Source organism: Phalacrocorax aristotelis, chromosome 19, assembly GCF_949628215.1.
Source record: "Phalacrocorax aristotelis chromosome 19, bGulAri2.1, whole genome shotgun sequence".
NCBI lineage: Eukaryota > Metazoa > Chordata > Aves > Suliformes > Phalacrocoracidae > Phalacrocorax > Phalacrocorax aristotelis.
The window spans coordinates 8,580,497-8,595,682 of record NC_134294.1 but is presented as its reverse complement, the minus strand read 5'-3'; the positions used below and the strand labels follow the sequence as shown (position 1 = coordinate 8,595,682).

General features: G+C 47.1%; 1 protein-coding gene across 3 annotated transcripts in view; it reads right to left on the bottom strand.

The window, feature by feature from the left end:
- Positions 1 to 1,345: 1,345 nt before the first annotated feature.
- The window catches only part of PRDM16 (PR/SET domain 16), a 350,029-nt gene continuing 336,188 nt past the window's right edge, over positions 1,346 to 15,186 (bottom strand). For 2 of the 3 annotated variants that reach the window (XM_075114016.1, XM_075114017.1), the window contains exons 13-17: positions 10,156 to 10,325; positions 9,213 to 9,387; positions 7,731 to 7,961; positions 6,587 to 6,761; positions 1,346 to 3,986 (exon numbers count right to left, since the gene is read on the bottom strand). In XM_075114016.1, coding sequence (XP_074970117.1) covers positions 3,852 to 3,986; positions 6,587 to 6,761; positions 7,731 to 7,961; positions 9,213 to 9,387; positions 10,156 to 10,325 — 886 coding nt within the window. In that variant the 3' untranslated portion in view covers positions 1,346 to 3,851. The remainder of the gene's footprint in view (positions 3,987 to 6,586; positions 6,762 to 7,730; positions 7,962 to 9,212; positions 9,388 to 10,155; positions 10,326 to 15,186) is intronic. The other variant, XM_075114019.1, reaches the window with a different exon arrangement.

Here is a 15,186-nt window from a genome sequence, read left to right as displayed (position 1 = left end):
CCACGCTCCTGAAGGAACCGTGCACCGGACAGGAGGGCTGAGCTACTGAAGGGAAGACCGTATACACCCCAAAGAAATCCCCACAGTAACATTTGCACTTCTCAGGACTTGGCCCACGTCTTGGAGACCAGCTCACCGCTGCTCCTTCGGCCGCCCCGTTACCGCCTCGTGCTGAGGAGCACGGTGCCGACCTCTTCAAAGATCGCTTCAGTGATGAACAAATCACAGGGCCAGGGCACACAAACACCTACTGTCACCCACGGAGCTTGCTCCAACACGGCAGACGGCGCTGCCACTATCAGAAGGGTGCTCAGATGTACGGTTTACTCCAAGCGGGTACTCCAGGAGCCACAGAGCCGCAGCTCGGGCTTCACGCTGTAACGGGACAGGACTGATCCACCCCCAAGCTTAAGGCCAGGCTACGTTTCTGTGCTCTCCTGGAGCAGGGTCTGGCAACCTGCAGGGCCGGAGAGTCCCAGCGGGGCCGAGTGCTTCTCCGGGCCGCGCTGGCAGCGACGGGCCCCCGGCCCCGCGAGCGCTCGCTGCATGAGTGTCTCTGCGTGTGCCGCGGAGCAAAGCTGGCCGCTGGCCACGCAGGTCAGGGCTCACAAGCCGGAGGCTTTCCCGGAACAGGGCGCTGATGCGCACCGCCGCTGCTGCCAAGAGCGAGTCCGCCAAGGACCCGGTGCGGCTGCCGGCTCTGCGGCCCCTCGGCAGAGCCGCCCGCCGGCCCCTGGCTCTGGCGGCTGCTCCCTCCCAGGGCTGCAGCGCCTGGGAGAGGCACCGTGACCCCCCCTCCCGGGTCTGCTCCGGCGGGCAGCGGGGGCTGCCGGTGGGACACGCGGCTCGGCAGCATCGCTCGCCGCCCCCCCCCCCAGCTGCACCCAACGGCTCCCGGGTCTTCGGCCGGCACCCGGCTCGCCCCGCGGAGCCCGCCTCACCGCGCTCGGTGGAAGGGCACGTGGGGAGGGGCTGCTCGCTTTCCGGCGGAGGCTGCGCTTGCTTTCCAGCCGGCCAAGGAAATAAATAGAAACCCCCGTCTAATGCAACGGTCACGTCAAGGCAAGCGTAACAAAAGATATGATTGTCTGGAGGATCGGCAGCAAGACTAGCAGGATCGGTCAGGGTCATTTGGCACATGGACAAACTCTTCCTACTCCCTGGTTATCAATCATACAACATACAACCTTAATTACACAATTTTGGTCCTCCACTACATACTTATATTAACATTATTTCTTCACAATAATGATATCTAATGCAAAAAATACTGTTAAGGAAGAAATAAAATAAGAAAAGAATTAGCAAAAAATTACAAGTTATATACAGATTAAAATAAATTCCATCAGGAAAAGAAACAATTCTTTTATTATTTTCAGTTGGCCCCTGTGGGAATAATTTAAAGGCCAAGCGCCTGGGCAGGGCTGTGCTGCAGCAGCAGCAGAGGCAGATGTGCTGGGACGGGAACGTCCCGTCTCCTTCGTAGAGACTGGTTTCTTTTGACATGGTCGGCTCTCGGGCTCCATTTACCCAAGAGCTTTGTGCAAATAGATCAAGCAGTTCGGGTTACGCTGTTGGTCTCAGAGCCTTGGGCACTTTCACAGGATGTTGCGGAAAACCGAAAAGGAAGGGTAAATTTTCTTGGAAAATACGCCGATGCTGCTAATTCACCTTCTGTTCCTTCTGTACCAAAGCTACCCTAGGTGCTTTCCTCCCCGGACAGTCTGAGGCTCCCGGCTACCGAAAAACAGCCTCACACGTGCTCTTGGGTGCAAAGAGTGAATTGCAAAGGTATCGCTCCTAACGCAACCTCCCTTTTGCTTGAGCAGCTGTTTCCTTTATTTTAGCATGCTGGGATGAGGCTTCCCCGTTGTGCTTCTCCACACTGGACAGGCACAGAAGCCTCTGCCTGTTCTTTTCCATACCAAGCAGGCAGAGAGGCTACGCACGTCAAGGATTTACAGGCAGATATGCTGATGACTGGGTGCTGCTTCTCTGAAATCGGCCACTAACCCTGTTCTGCAAGCAGCTATTACCTGATAAAATACTTACTAGAAGCACTCCCAGCACTAAAAGATGCCGAATTTAATATGAAAAGTTCCTCTCGACTTCAGTGGCTTTGAATGCAATCTTTACACAGCCAGACTGCCAGAGCACCAGCCTCCTAGCAGGCTGCTGATGCAGAACTGCAGTGGGCGAGATCAGAGGCACGTGTTCTCACTCAGCGGTAGCAGCAGTCCAGTCCTCAGCACTTCTAATTTTTAGATGCTTTAATTCAAAAAATGTCCAGACACACATTCTAAACTTCACCTGCGTAGGCAACGTATCCTTTGCAAGGTCTCATTGCTTTCCTGACTATTCTGCAATTCAGCTTTACCTGCAAAATCACCTCTCCAACAGCAGATTGCAATTGCAATGCAGAAGAGCATAAACATCACAGTGTTTCTGGAGGCTGCTGTGTATCAGTAAAGAAGATGAGACTTCGAAGCGATTTAAAATCACTCATAAAGTATCTGTGAGCAATTTTAGAGTCAGAGAGACAATTTGATCCTTAGCTATGTGCTTGAGCAGAGGGCAGTACCCCTGAGCTTGCTGAAGCAAGGAAATGTTAATCTTTCTACTTAAATTACAGGCCAAATAGCAGCGTGCGATGCATAAGCAACCACCCAGCATACCAAAACACCTGCATGAGTCAGAAATTTCTGCCACAATTCCCAGATACTATCAACGCTGAAAGGATGTCCCTCTAAAAAAACCCAGGGAGATGAACTAGAAGATGCGACTGAACTGCCCTTCTCAAGCCGAGACTCGCCCACCACACACGCTTTCTCACACACAGCTGCACCTCTCCAGGTAAGGCTTTACCCCGGGACCTCTGACCGGGGAAGGCGAAGCATTTTCAGCAGCCCAGTTGCGGGACACCCAGGCCAGCGCAGGGCAGGGTGCCACCGCCCCCCTCTCCAGCAGACTTGCTGAGCATGGCTTTTTCTGAAACACTCTGGATGCTTCAAGTCCAAGCAGCAGCTTGGGCTCAGAGGCACTAGCAGAGCTGGAAAGCACCCTCAACCTTGCAGCGTAGGCACAGACAGAGGGGCATTCCGGGCGCGGCCGATGACCGTGAATCACATACTTGCATGGTACATCATTAACCCCAACCTCAGCGATGCTCCAGGCTGAGGACTTCTCAACCGGGACACTGCACGCAGCGCTCCACGACTGCAGGCAATGTGGCCTCCCATTCGAGGGGCTTCGCACTGTGCCAGTATGCTTTGTTGGGAACACAGGATAGGACGGTATTTCTGTGGGAGCACAGAACTTCAAATTCTTTTGGGGGTCAATTAAATGGGTTGCATTCACCCTTCCCTGGTATAACTCCGGTGACTACATCAGAATTGCACCAGGGATAGGTCACACCTGGCTCTCTTTCCTTATTCCTTCACTATTCAGCTGAATTGAAAGGATATGCTACCGAATGGTTTCAAGCTTTCACTTATATGCAGGCTTTACTGGCTCAGTGATACTGTTTTGTAACATTAGAGGGGCCAATATTTGATTGCACTGTTGCAATTCGTGTCTTGCTCATGCTATTCCTATAGACTGTGAAATCCTAGGGCTGCATCAGGGTTATCCAGTTTTGGAGAGGTTCATTCTGATAAATTAGAAACGAAAACTCTGGATAGATAAAAATGCAGGACTTGTAGGTCGGATGCGACAGGTTTCCTTCTCAGCCAAAAGTCCAGACGACTCCCTGAGGCCCTCTCATCCATCTTCTGCTTGCTAGGATTTTTGCTAGGATAATTGCAGCACCACCGCCTCCTCGCTTGGACTCTGGCCAGTGCCTTGTTGACCTCTCAGAGGTGGTTGATGGGGTTAAAGGTCCCCGACTCTGAAGCTGCTCCTGTCATGTCCAACCAAGCACCCAGAGAGTTCTGGGAGGACGTGTGGAGGGGAGCGTTCTCAGACAGGGACAGCATCATTGCATAAGCCTGGAGGAGAAGAGAGTAATGCAGAGGACACGTGTGAATACACACACAGGACAGGCTACAATAAACCGTGTGAAGCACAGCACCATCTAACCATACAGGAAACGTAGGGCTGCCAGCGTCCTTTGGCCTGGGCTAAGAACCTTGCCAGCAGGTCTACAGTGAAAGCCGCACGCTAGGATGACACCCATCACTCCAACTACTCAAATTTGCCGCAGAGTTTACGGGCAGTTGTAGGGTTAGTTGGGCGAGGCCGTCATTCCCATTGGCTTTTATAGGACCAAATCCATTCTGTGCCAGCTCTGCGCTTGCTCGCAAACCCACACGCTTGGTTCTAGGCTCCACTCTTAGGGGAAAGCTGCTACATGCAGAACGCCAATTACTTTGCTTTGTTCTTTAAAAAAGTACACCTACAGGCAAGCAAGTGGCTAAGCGAGGCCAGGGCCCAGTCAGACGCCGCAGAAATGGCACAGCAATATCCACGCTGGCTGTAACCCGACGGGCAGCTGTGGGCAGCGGGCTAACCATCTTGACTCACTGCTTGGCATGAGCTCGCTGGTACCTGTAGAAACCTGCGCTTAGGTATTTAGGAATACGGCCATGAAATGCTCGTTGGCACTACCAGTGTGTTCGCATGTTCTTGTCGGGGGCGGGGGGGTGGGTTTATTGCTGCAGTGAAATGGTTAAAAGTGTCTGCTAAGAAAAATGCATCAAGAGTTCTGTTGTCTCTACAACAGCCTGCTTCCTTCTTTGTAACCCAGGTGCTCTCCCTCGTCCAAGACCGCCTGTCTCATACACCTCTGTGCCCTTTTGCAGCCCACACAAGTGATGTGAAGACTCAGGCAGACGATAACCTCACGTACCGGAGGCCAAAGCCAATGCAATTGCCACCCATGACCTGAAACGGAGGAGGACATGGTCCCCACCCTCCACGGTCTACATTAGCTGGTGTAATGTATGCTCCTACTTGGCAGTGAAATTGTGGCCGTGTAGCCCTCTCCTTCGCGCTGAGGATGCACCCACCCGCACACCGTCCTTTGCGGGGCGACAGACGAACACCGTACGTTATCTGGGAGATCAGCACAACGCTCGGTACGGTAGGACTCTTGGTAATGCCACTGTAACGGTGTCAAAACTAACCAGTTATCCAACTTCAGCCTCTCCTCTTAAAAGCTGAGAGTCAGATCTACTCGTCAGGTCAACACGTTCACGTATTGTGGCTGGAAGAGGTACAGCTTTGTAGTGCTACGGACCTGCACGCTTCTAAAATCGCCTAGAGGAAAGCCAGCCACAACGGAGTGCTGTGCTGCTCACACAAATGCTGCTTTGCTCTTACATTTCCTGCACAAGAGATGGTTCGCATTATTTAAGTTACTTATTGTGATTTAAGCGGAACCAGTCCTGCATCTCATACACTATAAGATTGGTTCAAAAAGCAAAATACCCGCCATGCAAGCACAGGCTAGACCTAACAATGTAGTACAAATTTTAAAAGAGCAAGCTGTTCCTAAACAGTTAGTACATTTGGTGTATTAGTAACAGGACACATGTAAGAGTCAGGCAAGCGGCTTGTGTTTAAATTAGCTTCACCCAGAAAAAAGCTGTGTCCTCTCTTCAAACAGACTTTCCTCAGCTTCAGTACTAGCACCTACTGTGAAGGAGGACAATAATTTCACAAGTTTTGGGGGATGATAAATCAAAACCCATGCTCTGCTTGGCAACTGTATTAAGCTACTGCTTTGCTGGACAATTTAAAATAGACTTCATGACAAATTCTGTTGCCTGAAGGTTGGGAAGGGACTCCAAGGCAACAGCTGTGCTCATCCCCTGCGAGGGGTGAGTATGCTCCCTCCAGTCCAGCCCGGTGATGCAAGTTCATTGAACAGTTCTTTTGCGAGAGTCCTTTTGTAAGGATCAAGATCTGAACTTCATAAAACCAGACTGAGTATGTTTTGTTTAATGAAAAAGCAGAAAGCACAAATGGATCTGCCCCATGCCTCCGGATTTTCCTCAAAACTCCAGTAAGTGCCGAAATGTCATTTTGAGGTTTCTTGGTGGGTCTCAACTGGTCTAGCTCTCGGGGCAGATTTCCATTGTATGCTTTGCTTTCGGAAACCAGGGAGGTAAACGAGGAAGTCCTCTAGACTTGCTGGACTGCAAGTCCTGGCAATATAATTGTCTATTACACCTTTTATAATCAAACCCAAGGATTCCTAACTACTGTTTCTCCAGAGCAAACCTCCAGTTTCTTAGTATGTACCACCTGAAGACCCATCCCAAAGTATAAATAAATAAGTTATAAAAACATTTATACAGACAGATAAAAACAGACAGATGCCTCTATCCTTCTATGTAAGCATGTTCTCACAGCACAGGCCAAATGGCAAATTGATCCGGTGACCTGAAACTGATGCCCACTCGTTCCTCCTCTATTTCAGTAAAGCTGCAACGGGACACGGTTCGCACATGATTCACGCATTACAGTGAGAATTCCTGCTCACTGGAAGGGGAAAATAAACCTTAGCTAAAGGAGGCCAGCTGCTCGCTAATCCTATCGTACGTGCTGGCGGCAAGCTAGAGGAAATGTTCTGTCATATACCTACCTGGTTTTTAGCCTGCCTGTACAGAGTCTGTTTTATTGTCTCAGAGTCTAAGGTGGAATTAAACACATCTTTAACTTCAAATGCTTCCTCGGCTGCTTTGCGAAGATCCAGCCCCTTCCCAAAATTCGGCATCTGCTCCAAATCTAACAAGCCGGCTTCGTCCTCCTCAATACACCTGTACCAATGACCAGGGGAAGGGGTTGACCTGTTGTTAGCTCATCTCACCGTTCACATCTAGCCAATGTGAGTGCTGCTAACCCAGTGCCTGCATGCACATACCATGGGGGTCTCACAAGCCACATGCGTGAACTGACAGACAGACAAACACGAAAATGACACGAAATGCAAGGAGCAAAGAAGAAGTGGAGAGCATGACTATGCGCAAACGAGCATCGGTGCTATAGGTATTTGTGATTCAGCGTGGCTACAATTCGCTTTGGTCTTCTGTGATGTCCAATTGCTGCCCACTGCTTGCAATGTCTGACAGCGGATCAATGTCTGAAGAACACTGCGGCATTTTTTTTGAGTTGCAATGGAAACAGTGATGCACTGAAAGCACGTAAGATGCTACTTTGCATCATGGGACATTTGTTACGAATACCAGCTGGGAAACTGAGGCAAAAAGAAAGCTAAGCCTATACTATGTGCCACAAACTTTAATTTTAAAGGTGTCTAGGGATAGTTTGACCTTGGGAAAAAAAAATCTTCACTTTTTCCCAGAGCTCTGGGAACGCCACTTGAAGTCAACAACATTTTGCTACTAAACTAAAATGGGCAGAGCAGCGCAAAACGGATTGCATACATATGCCTCTTCCTTTGCCCTGACCAGCGGTTTAGAGAGAAAGGCATTATCTGCTGAACCGTGGTACCCTGAAAACGCTGCTTTCGGTGCTGGACTAAGTGTTCTCCCATACGAACGTCTCGAGTCTCGGACATACACCTTATCTCAGATTCTCCTTGCAGTCCACTTGTTTCATGTCCCCCACCGTGGTGAAAATGGAATCTCCCAGGTGAATGCTTAAATCAGGCTGGAGGTATGACACATGGCTCGAAAAATAAAACAATAGCACTCACAAGCTACCACCGACACGGGGTCAGACGCCTGAGCCCCGCCTCACTTCTCACAGGGAATGGCCCGCCTCACCTTCGGGTGTGGTCAAAGCTCATGCTCAGAGACGTGGGCTCTTCATCCTCTTCATCCTCAAATGCTCCTCGGGGCTCTGCGGTGGGCGATACCGTTTCATCCTGTGACTTGCCTGTCAGGCTGTCATCATCTTCCTCTTCCAGTTCTTCATCTTCATCATCCACATCTTCTGTTTTCTCATTTGCTAATCCGTGACACTGGGAATTGCCATCAATATCCTGGATTTCTGGCCTGAAATATTTGGTCAAGGGGGGAAAGAAGAAGGAAAAGAAAAAAAGAAAAGATGCCAAATGTGTAAGTCATGCATTTTCACTGTAATGCAAGACTTCGATAATTTTATACATATGCATGAATACAGAGACATATTTATGTACACATATGTATTATTTAAACTGCAAAGAAAATGAAAACTGACATGTTTCAGGCATTTAAAAATCAGCCTTCACAGTGTCTGAAGGGCTAACAAGCACGTCAAGCATATACCAACCCCAATGCTTTTCAGACTAGAATTTTGTCTAGTCTGGGTTTAAATGATGGTTTTTCCAGCTCTTAAAATGTAACATCTGTGGGACAAGCGGCTTTCCTCCCTCCCTGTGCTACCCGGTTCTAACAATCTCCCTTTGAGCCACGAGGAGGAAGCTTCCTCACAGTGTAATCTAACAGCCAAGCTAAACCCTCTCCCGTGTTACTTTTGCTATTCGTGCCCGCACGGACCCAGCGGGCCCCACAATCTAACAGTTCTACTTTACGTCAGGAGAACGAGCGTGGGATCACCGGTGCTTTGGGCCTGGAACCCAACAGGATGCCGCCAAGTGACATAAAATAAGATTAACATCTTCAGAAATTTTACGTCCGCACGCTCCACGCTTCTTGCTTGTTCTTCACGTGGGTCACATCATCACATGGGTTTCTCGCACTTACATTTTGGACTTAAACCTTAGTATTGGCATTAAATAGCTATTTGTGAAAACAGGGTAGTGGCAGGTGAAATATCACAGTCCAAATAGGCTCGTGACACGGATAGATTTGAAAACAGACTAGAAAAGCAGGTGCCTCGGGTTCCCTTAATCAGTACTCTCTGGCCAGTGACGGGACAGGCCACGTGGTTTTGGGGCAGAACGTAACGGTTCAATAATCACGATTTTATCTAGAGAAGAAACTGCCCTTCCTCCCGAGGACTGCGCTGGAGCCAGCGGCGGCAGTCAGCCTGCCTCCCCGTAGCACGACTTCTCTTCAAACCAGCGCCCCACTGGTTGCTCCCAGCGGCCGTTAGCGGCTCTGGTGTCAGCCCTCCTCACCCAAGTCGTTTTCGGAAAAGACTTAACCCTGGGCTTAGAGCCCGAAGCTGAATGCGTTTTGCTTCCAAACTGTCACACTTCTCTTTTTCGAGAGTTTTAAATCAAGTACAGCAGACAGAGGCTGACTGGCCTTTTAACCACGTTAACAACACATGTCACCAGATAACTTCATTTCCTTGTCTACCTTTTATCTGCTAAAGTCGATGCTTGATTCATCTCACTATTTGCAATAAAATTTCTGATTTCAGAGAAATACGAATCCTCTTTTTCATCTAAAAGTGCATGGTTGTCTGATTCCGAGTTTGGGGAAGAGGCACTGGTCCCAAGGTGGTTTGTAATGACTCCGGAGTGCTGGCTCACTGAGCGAGGGAAACAAGAGCAGAGAACAGGAGAAACAATCAGATACCGTCACAGCTATTTTTAAGAGGAAAAATAACGGAGGAACGTTACGCAACAATCCTCTCACTATATATTAATGGTTTAACATTTAAGAGAAATCTCATAGACCAAAGTTGCCAAAGGAAGCTCGTGTTTTCCAGACTTGAACTACAGAGAGAAATACAGGTGACATTTAGCATTTATGGACAGTATATACAATTTAAGAACCACTATCTGTTGCAGAGCTGTTTGCCTATAGCCGAGAAATCACTCAGTTGGCTTCAGCACAGGAATTTCTTCCTTCAGTTTTTATCTTAAGGCAAAGCCTGTTTATCTTCTTGAACTTCACACACCCCTACAAATGCATTTCAGGTTGAAAACCCTTGGCGGAGCTGGACATGGCCACATCAGCGTTGTACCAGGAGACCTCACGGGGTGAGGGTACACTCCCTGGACAGAGTACCACGACTGCTATTTCATGGATTGGAAAAGGGCACGTATAAGTGATGCCTGACAAGAGCTTGGCGGAGCCGAGCACCGCGCGTGAGTGAGTGTGTTACGGTCACGCACGGCCGATAAACACTTCTTTGGCTGCGTGAGGAGCTGGCGTTTGTTTTCTGCTACCTAATGGTATTCAGCCTTAAGAACCAGTGCTCTCCACAGAGGCTTCCCAAGGACCAGAGAGAGCAGGCCGTGGTGTCTTCTCCCTCCGGTGCCCCACAGAACCACACAGCCGTGCCCTTTCCCACCTGGAACGTTCTCGTGTTCGTGTTTCTTAAGATGTCGGTCCAAGTTGGTCTGCTGCCCAAAGCATCGGTTACACAGGTGACATTTGAATGGCTTCTCCTTGTTATGGATGTTTCGAACGTGCCGCTGGAGGTTGGAGGAAATACTGAATGACCTGTCACAGTATTTACACCTGAAAAATAGAAGCAAATGCCAAAGAGCGCAACGTGAGGGGAGGGATAAAAAAAAAGAAAAAGAAAAATCTGACTATCAGAAAACCAGAAAATGTTGGTCTATAAATCTTTACTCAGCTGAGGACCTGGGAAGCACAAAGCATTAATCATTCCAGACAAATCTGATATTACTGTTACTCAAGGAGCACAAAGAAAAGATTAGGATTAATTAAGAAGTGAGTTGTCCAAACAAATAAGAATTTTAAACAAAATAATTACTTTTCCACACACGAATGTAAAAAAGTAAGAAAGGTGAATCTATTTCTTCCACCCTTCTCATTTTGGAGGGGAAGTAGGTGAAAAGTGGCTGTGGAGGGAGGAAAAAGAAGACAGAAGGAGAAGAAAGAAGGCAGGTTAAATGTATGAAATAGTTATTAGCTAGCAAAGCCCTACATGACACAGTTATCTGGACATACAGAAAACTCCAGATTTATTTGTGAAATTCCTCAAGATGCAGGCAGTACAGCATGCCTTTAAAGGTAATTATGGTTATTATTATAGTACAATAGCTCCCAAGAAATACACCGTAGCTTCCAAACAGGATAAGATTTACTCCTATGTAGTGAATATCTGGTTTATGATGAAAAAATGTGGAATGTAAGGAGCCAAGCCAGAATGTTTAGGGAAACTGCTGAGTGAAGAAATGTTCCCTCTTTGAAACAAACCTCTGCAGAACCCATGGTAGATGTGTTGGAAGCTTGTTCAAAGCTGCCACCCCCCTTCTGGATTCAGATTCCCTCCAAATAAAAACAAGGCTTTGCTAAACCGTGGTGCTTTGTGGACTCAGCCCTCTACTTCTCTCCCAGCGCAGGACAAGACGGCAGCCGATGGACTGAAGAGGGCAGCTTTGAGCCGCAATGAAGAGCTTCAGCACTAAAGCTATAGAAAACCTAATTCCACTTTGAATCCGCCTGAATCCCTCATTAGATCTCCCTTTAAAAACGTCATTTGTACCTCAACAAAGCTGCTTTCCTCATGGCTCTACTTCCAAACCCCACGAGGAGCAGAATCCTTTCTCCGCTGCAGACCTCTGCAAATCCCGGACGCTTACGGGACAAAATAAAAACTGTTCTTAAGCCCTCGTGATTCCAGAACAAAACCGCTTGCTTTAGCAGAACTGCTCCGTGCTCCTCTAACTGAGAGCAAAGTCTGTCCCACGGAGCTGAGCTACTGCTTGCTAAGGCCCGAGGGCGGTGGTGCATCCGTGCACGGTGCAGCAATGCCGTCAGCTCGCTATGTGACGAGGGCACACAGAACTCCTTGTGCCCCGTCGTTCAAGTGCGAAACTGGATTTGCCTTGACGCTAAGGACACATAGCACTGGTTCCTACAGACAGACAGGTACAAATGCGGGAAGGAGGTGCGAGTGTAAAAAAACCTAGGCTGTGAAATGCACACACAATTTCCACATGTGCTAGGGCTGTGATTTCTGTTTGGTCTCTAAAAATAAGCTGATATTATTTTTGGAAATAGCAAAGATACATTTATGAAACACTCTCACCGAATGTTTATGGATTCCGTGTCCACCTCCAAATTTCCTACTGTTAAGTCATCAAAAAGAACAAAGCTATCTCAGATAATGAACCTTTATTGTGATTAACGTAGGAAGAAAGCAAAATCTCTTTTTAAACCACAGTCTTCTCAGACTTCAAAAGTTTTTCATTTTTTCAAAAAACACGAACTGAACAACTGAAGAGAACAAGACATTTCTTGAACATCAGCGAGAACAAGCACAGTCTATATGGGGAGTTAAACACACACAGATTTCCAGCTGTTATTCTCCTCCTATCTGCTCGCAACCAACAAATCTGCTCTCAGGAGCTGCCAGGCTTCGGCAGCCTCTACTGTTCAGCACTGCAGAAAACCAAAATGTCCAAAATAGCCAATACCCCAGTGTCCCTGATATTGCACAGGACTTGCATAAGCAGTGTTGCCCAGCTTAGTTCTACTGGTGCTGCACCAGCAGCCCCCTCCTCACCTCTGCTGATGCCCAAGGTTTTCACTCCCTGCCTGTCCCCACCAGCTCCACGCCCTTCGAAGCCAAGTTCTCCTTCATCCACGTTCGCCGGGTGCCCGGCACAGCGGGGCGTCGGGGCTCCTGAGCGCCGGGCGCGTACGGCTGCCCCGGTACCCACGCCGGCTCTCGCCCACATTCCTCACACGAGCAGCTCCAGTGACTTCAAAGGGAGCGCTTGTACGCATAAGGCAAGAGCGACCTGACATACAGGAGTATGTCAATTTATTTAGGTGTTCAGGAAGTCTTTGAAAAGTTTCCTTTGACGGGCCCTTGCTCTAACTATGAGCTATGTGGATCCAGGTTAGGGTACGGAGGAAGGATAAAGAGCTTGTTAAAAAAATAGGAAACAGAGGGGCATTCGAAAGGAGCAATAGCTAATGTCTGAAAGCAAAGGGATGAGGGAGACGTACTGTGTTATTTGTGGTCCCAGAGGGGTCGGTACTTGGATCTCTGCTGGTTTTAATCTAAATAAATGACCCAGACAGAGGAACCAGCTTCAATGCAGGGAAGAGGTGAACACAGAGGCAGGAGAAGAATAAAATTCAAAAGAAGCGGTATTTGCTTTGTAAACACACGGACAAAATGCTAGTAAAGTTTCTTCCTTATCAGTTTAAAGTAACACACCAATGGGCTAAAAAAACATAAAGCGGGAGTGAATGATGGCTAAGAACGAGCCAAAGCTGGAACTCAGGAGCCCTGAGGAGCGGAGGCAACCCTCAGAGCCTGAGGGAACTCAGATACCCGGTACAATACGACTGGAAGGGGAAAAACAGACAGCAAACCCCAGTAACTAAGAACTCAGCTAATCCCTATATGGCTACGACAGTTTGGTAACACTTGAAATGCAACAGTAAGGCATTTGATAGCATGCTTTCAACAGCACTGGCAAAATTTTATGCTTATTCAATGATCAATGTGAGCTGTGAGGACAGAATTGCAGCAACAAAGCCTAAACCATGCGGACGGCTTTCTCTTCCTCTGAGTAGCTCCTTAACCTCAAGTGCATTCATACCAGGGATGAAATTAGGATACATTTAAAAAAAAAAGAAAATGAGAAAGAAGAGGGTTTTATTGAACTACGTGGTCTTAAATGACTTGGTAGACGTCAGCTTTAGTTGTTAGTTTCAGCTTAATGCAGATAACGGGACACGGGGGCCTAAAAGGAAATTAAAGAAAAACAAATTCAAAACAGACGTCAGGAAGCACATCTTTATGGGAGAAATCACAGCCTTACAGGCAGTGCTTCGGGACTGGGTGTAATTCAAGAATCAATTAATGGCATCCTGGAGGGAATGGACGTTTGAAAGAAAAAAACAGAGTCTTGCTGAATCAAATAGCTTGTAGTTGTTCCCAGTCCAGGTTTTAAGTAGTTTATGTGAATCTGTAATTCCTGAGAATGAAAACAAAACTAAGAAGCAGACCCACAACTGCAATACACCCTTATGCTCACGTGCTCCAAGTATAAGGAGCTTCACAAAAATCTGCCTCTTCTGGGTTTTGCTTGGTAAGCTCAGAACGACAACAAAGTCCTACTTTTTATCACCTGAGCTTCCAGGTAAGTCTGACATCCCCAACTTATTTTGCATTTCTTTGAAAGAAACAATTAAGTTCGATAGTCCATTTTACCACTGGGTTTTGAAATACGCACTACTCAATTTTAGATTTGGTGTGGAAAAGGAGAGTGGAAAGAAGCACATCGAATTTCACTGCCATGCGTCTTGTCTTTGAGTCTTTTCAAACCAGTTGATTTTTAGGAAGTGAAGTGCATTACCAGGTATTTCTTACTCTTCAAAAACATGCAGCACTTTCCCTTTACAGAAAGAATTAATTTGCCTCCTTATTGCTCATGTGCTATTAACTCCTACTGCATACATCATTAGACACCTAGGAGGTTTAAGTGACTTGGTAAAAACCACATCACTTACCAATGACAATCAGGAACCAAACCCAAAGCATCTTATTTTCTGGCCTGCCTGTTTCTTGATCTACACTCGGACATCTGGTCAGTTTGTGTTAGCTTTAAGAACATTTCGATTCCTATTTGGATGAATATCTAACACCGACAGAGTCAACAGAACATTTAAACGATCAGAAGTGTCACATGAAAGACGTCGGTCATACACCGAAAAGCCAGCAACCTCCTTCTACCTGCATAAAGTCGGCACTGAAATAACAAGCTTTCAAAGCAACTCTTGCTGCAAAAGTTGGAAATCTCAGTTCTCTGAGAGCAAAAGAAAATCAATGATAATTAAGCTCTTCTGTAAACGTAGCACTAACTCTCAGGAGTGCTGTTATAATGCAACATTGTCCAGAAGTCAAACCTCTGTTACAAAAAAAACACACAGGCCATTTTCTGGGAGAAGACCAGATCAAATAAATCTTTATTTTCCTAACCTTTGTTAAGTTGCAAGTCTCCTTTTTTGGAAGAAAACTGAACTAACAACCTCTGAATAATCGGGAGCAAGCATTTTAGTCAGACAGGGGTGTATAGTGAATACACAGTATTCATTCAAGGCGTATCAAATAACGCAACCGAAAAAATCAGAACGGGGAATGGTTCCAAAATATATGTCTGCTTTGGAGAGGTTTTTTTTTTATTTTTAATTTACCTAATGTCTACACTCAAAATTCTGTACGACTCTTTATGGAAAAAAAACCTGACTCCGTATGTACCAGGGATTGCCATGTGGGAGAGGGTAGCTTCTTAAGTTAAACTGAGCATAAAAATTTGATGCATTTGACCACATGGCCTTTTGCTGCTCATAAATGTGTTTGTGTTTCTCTTTATATAATAACTACTACGCT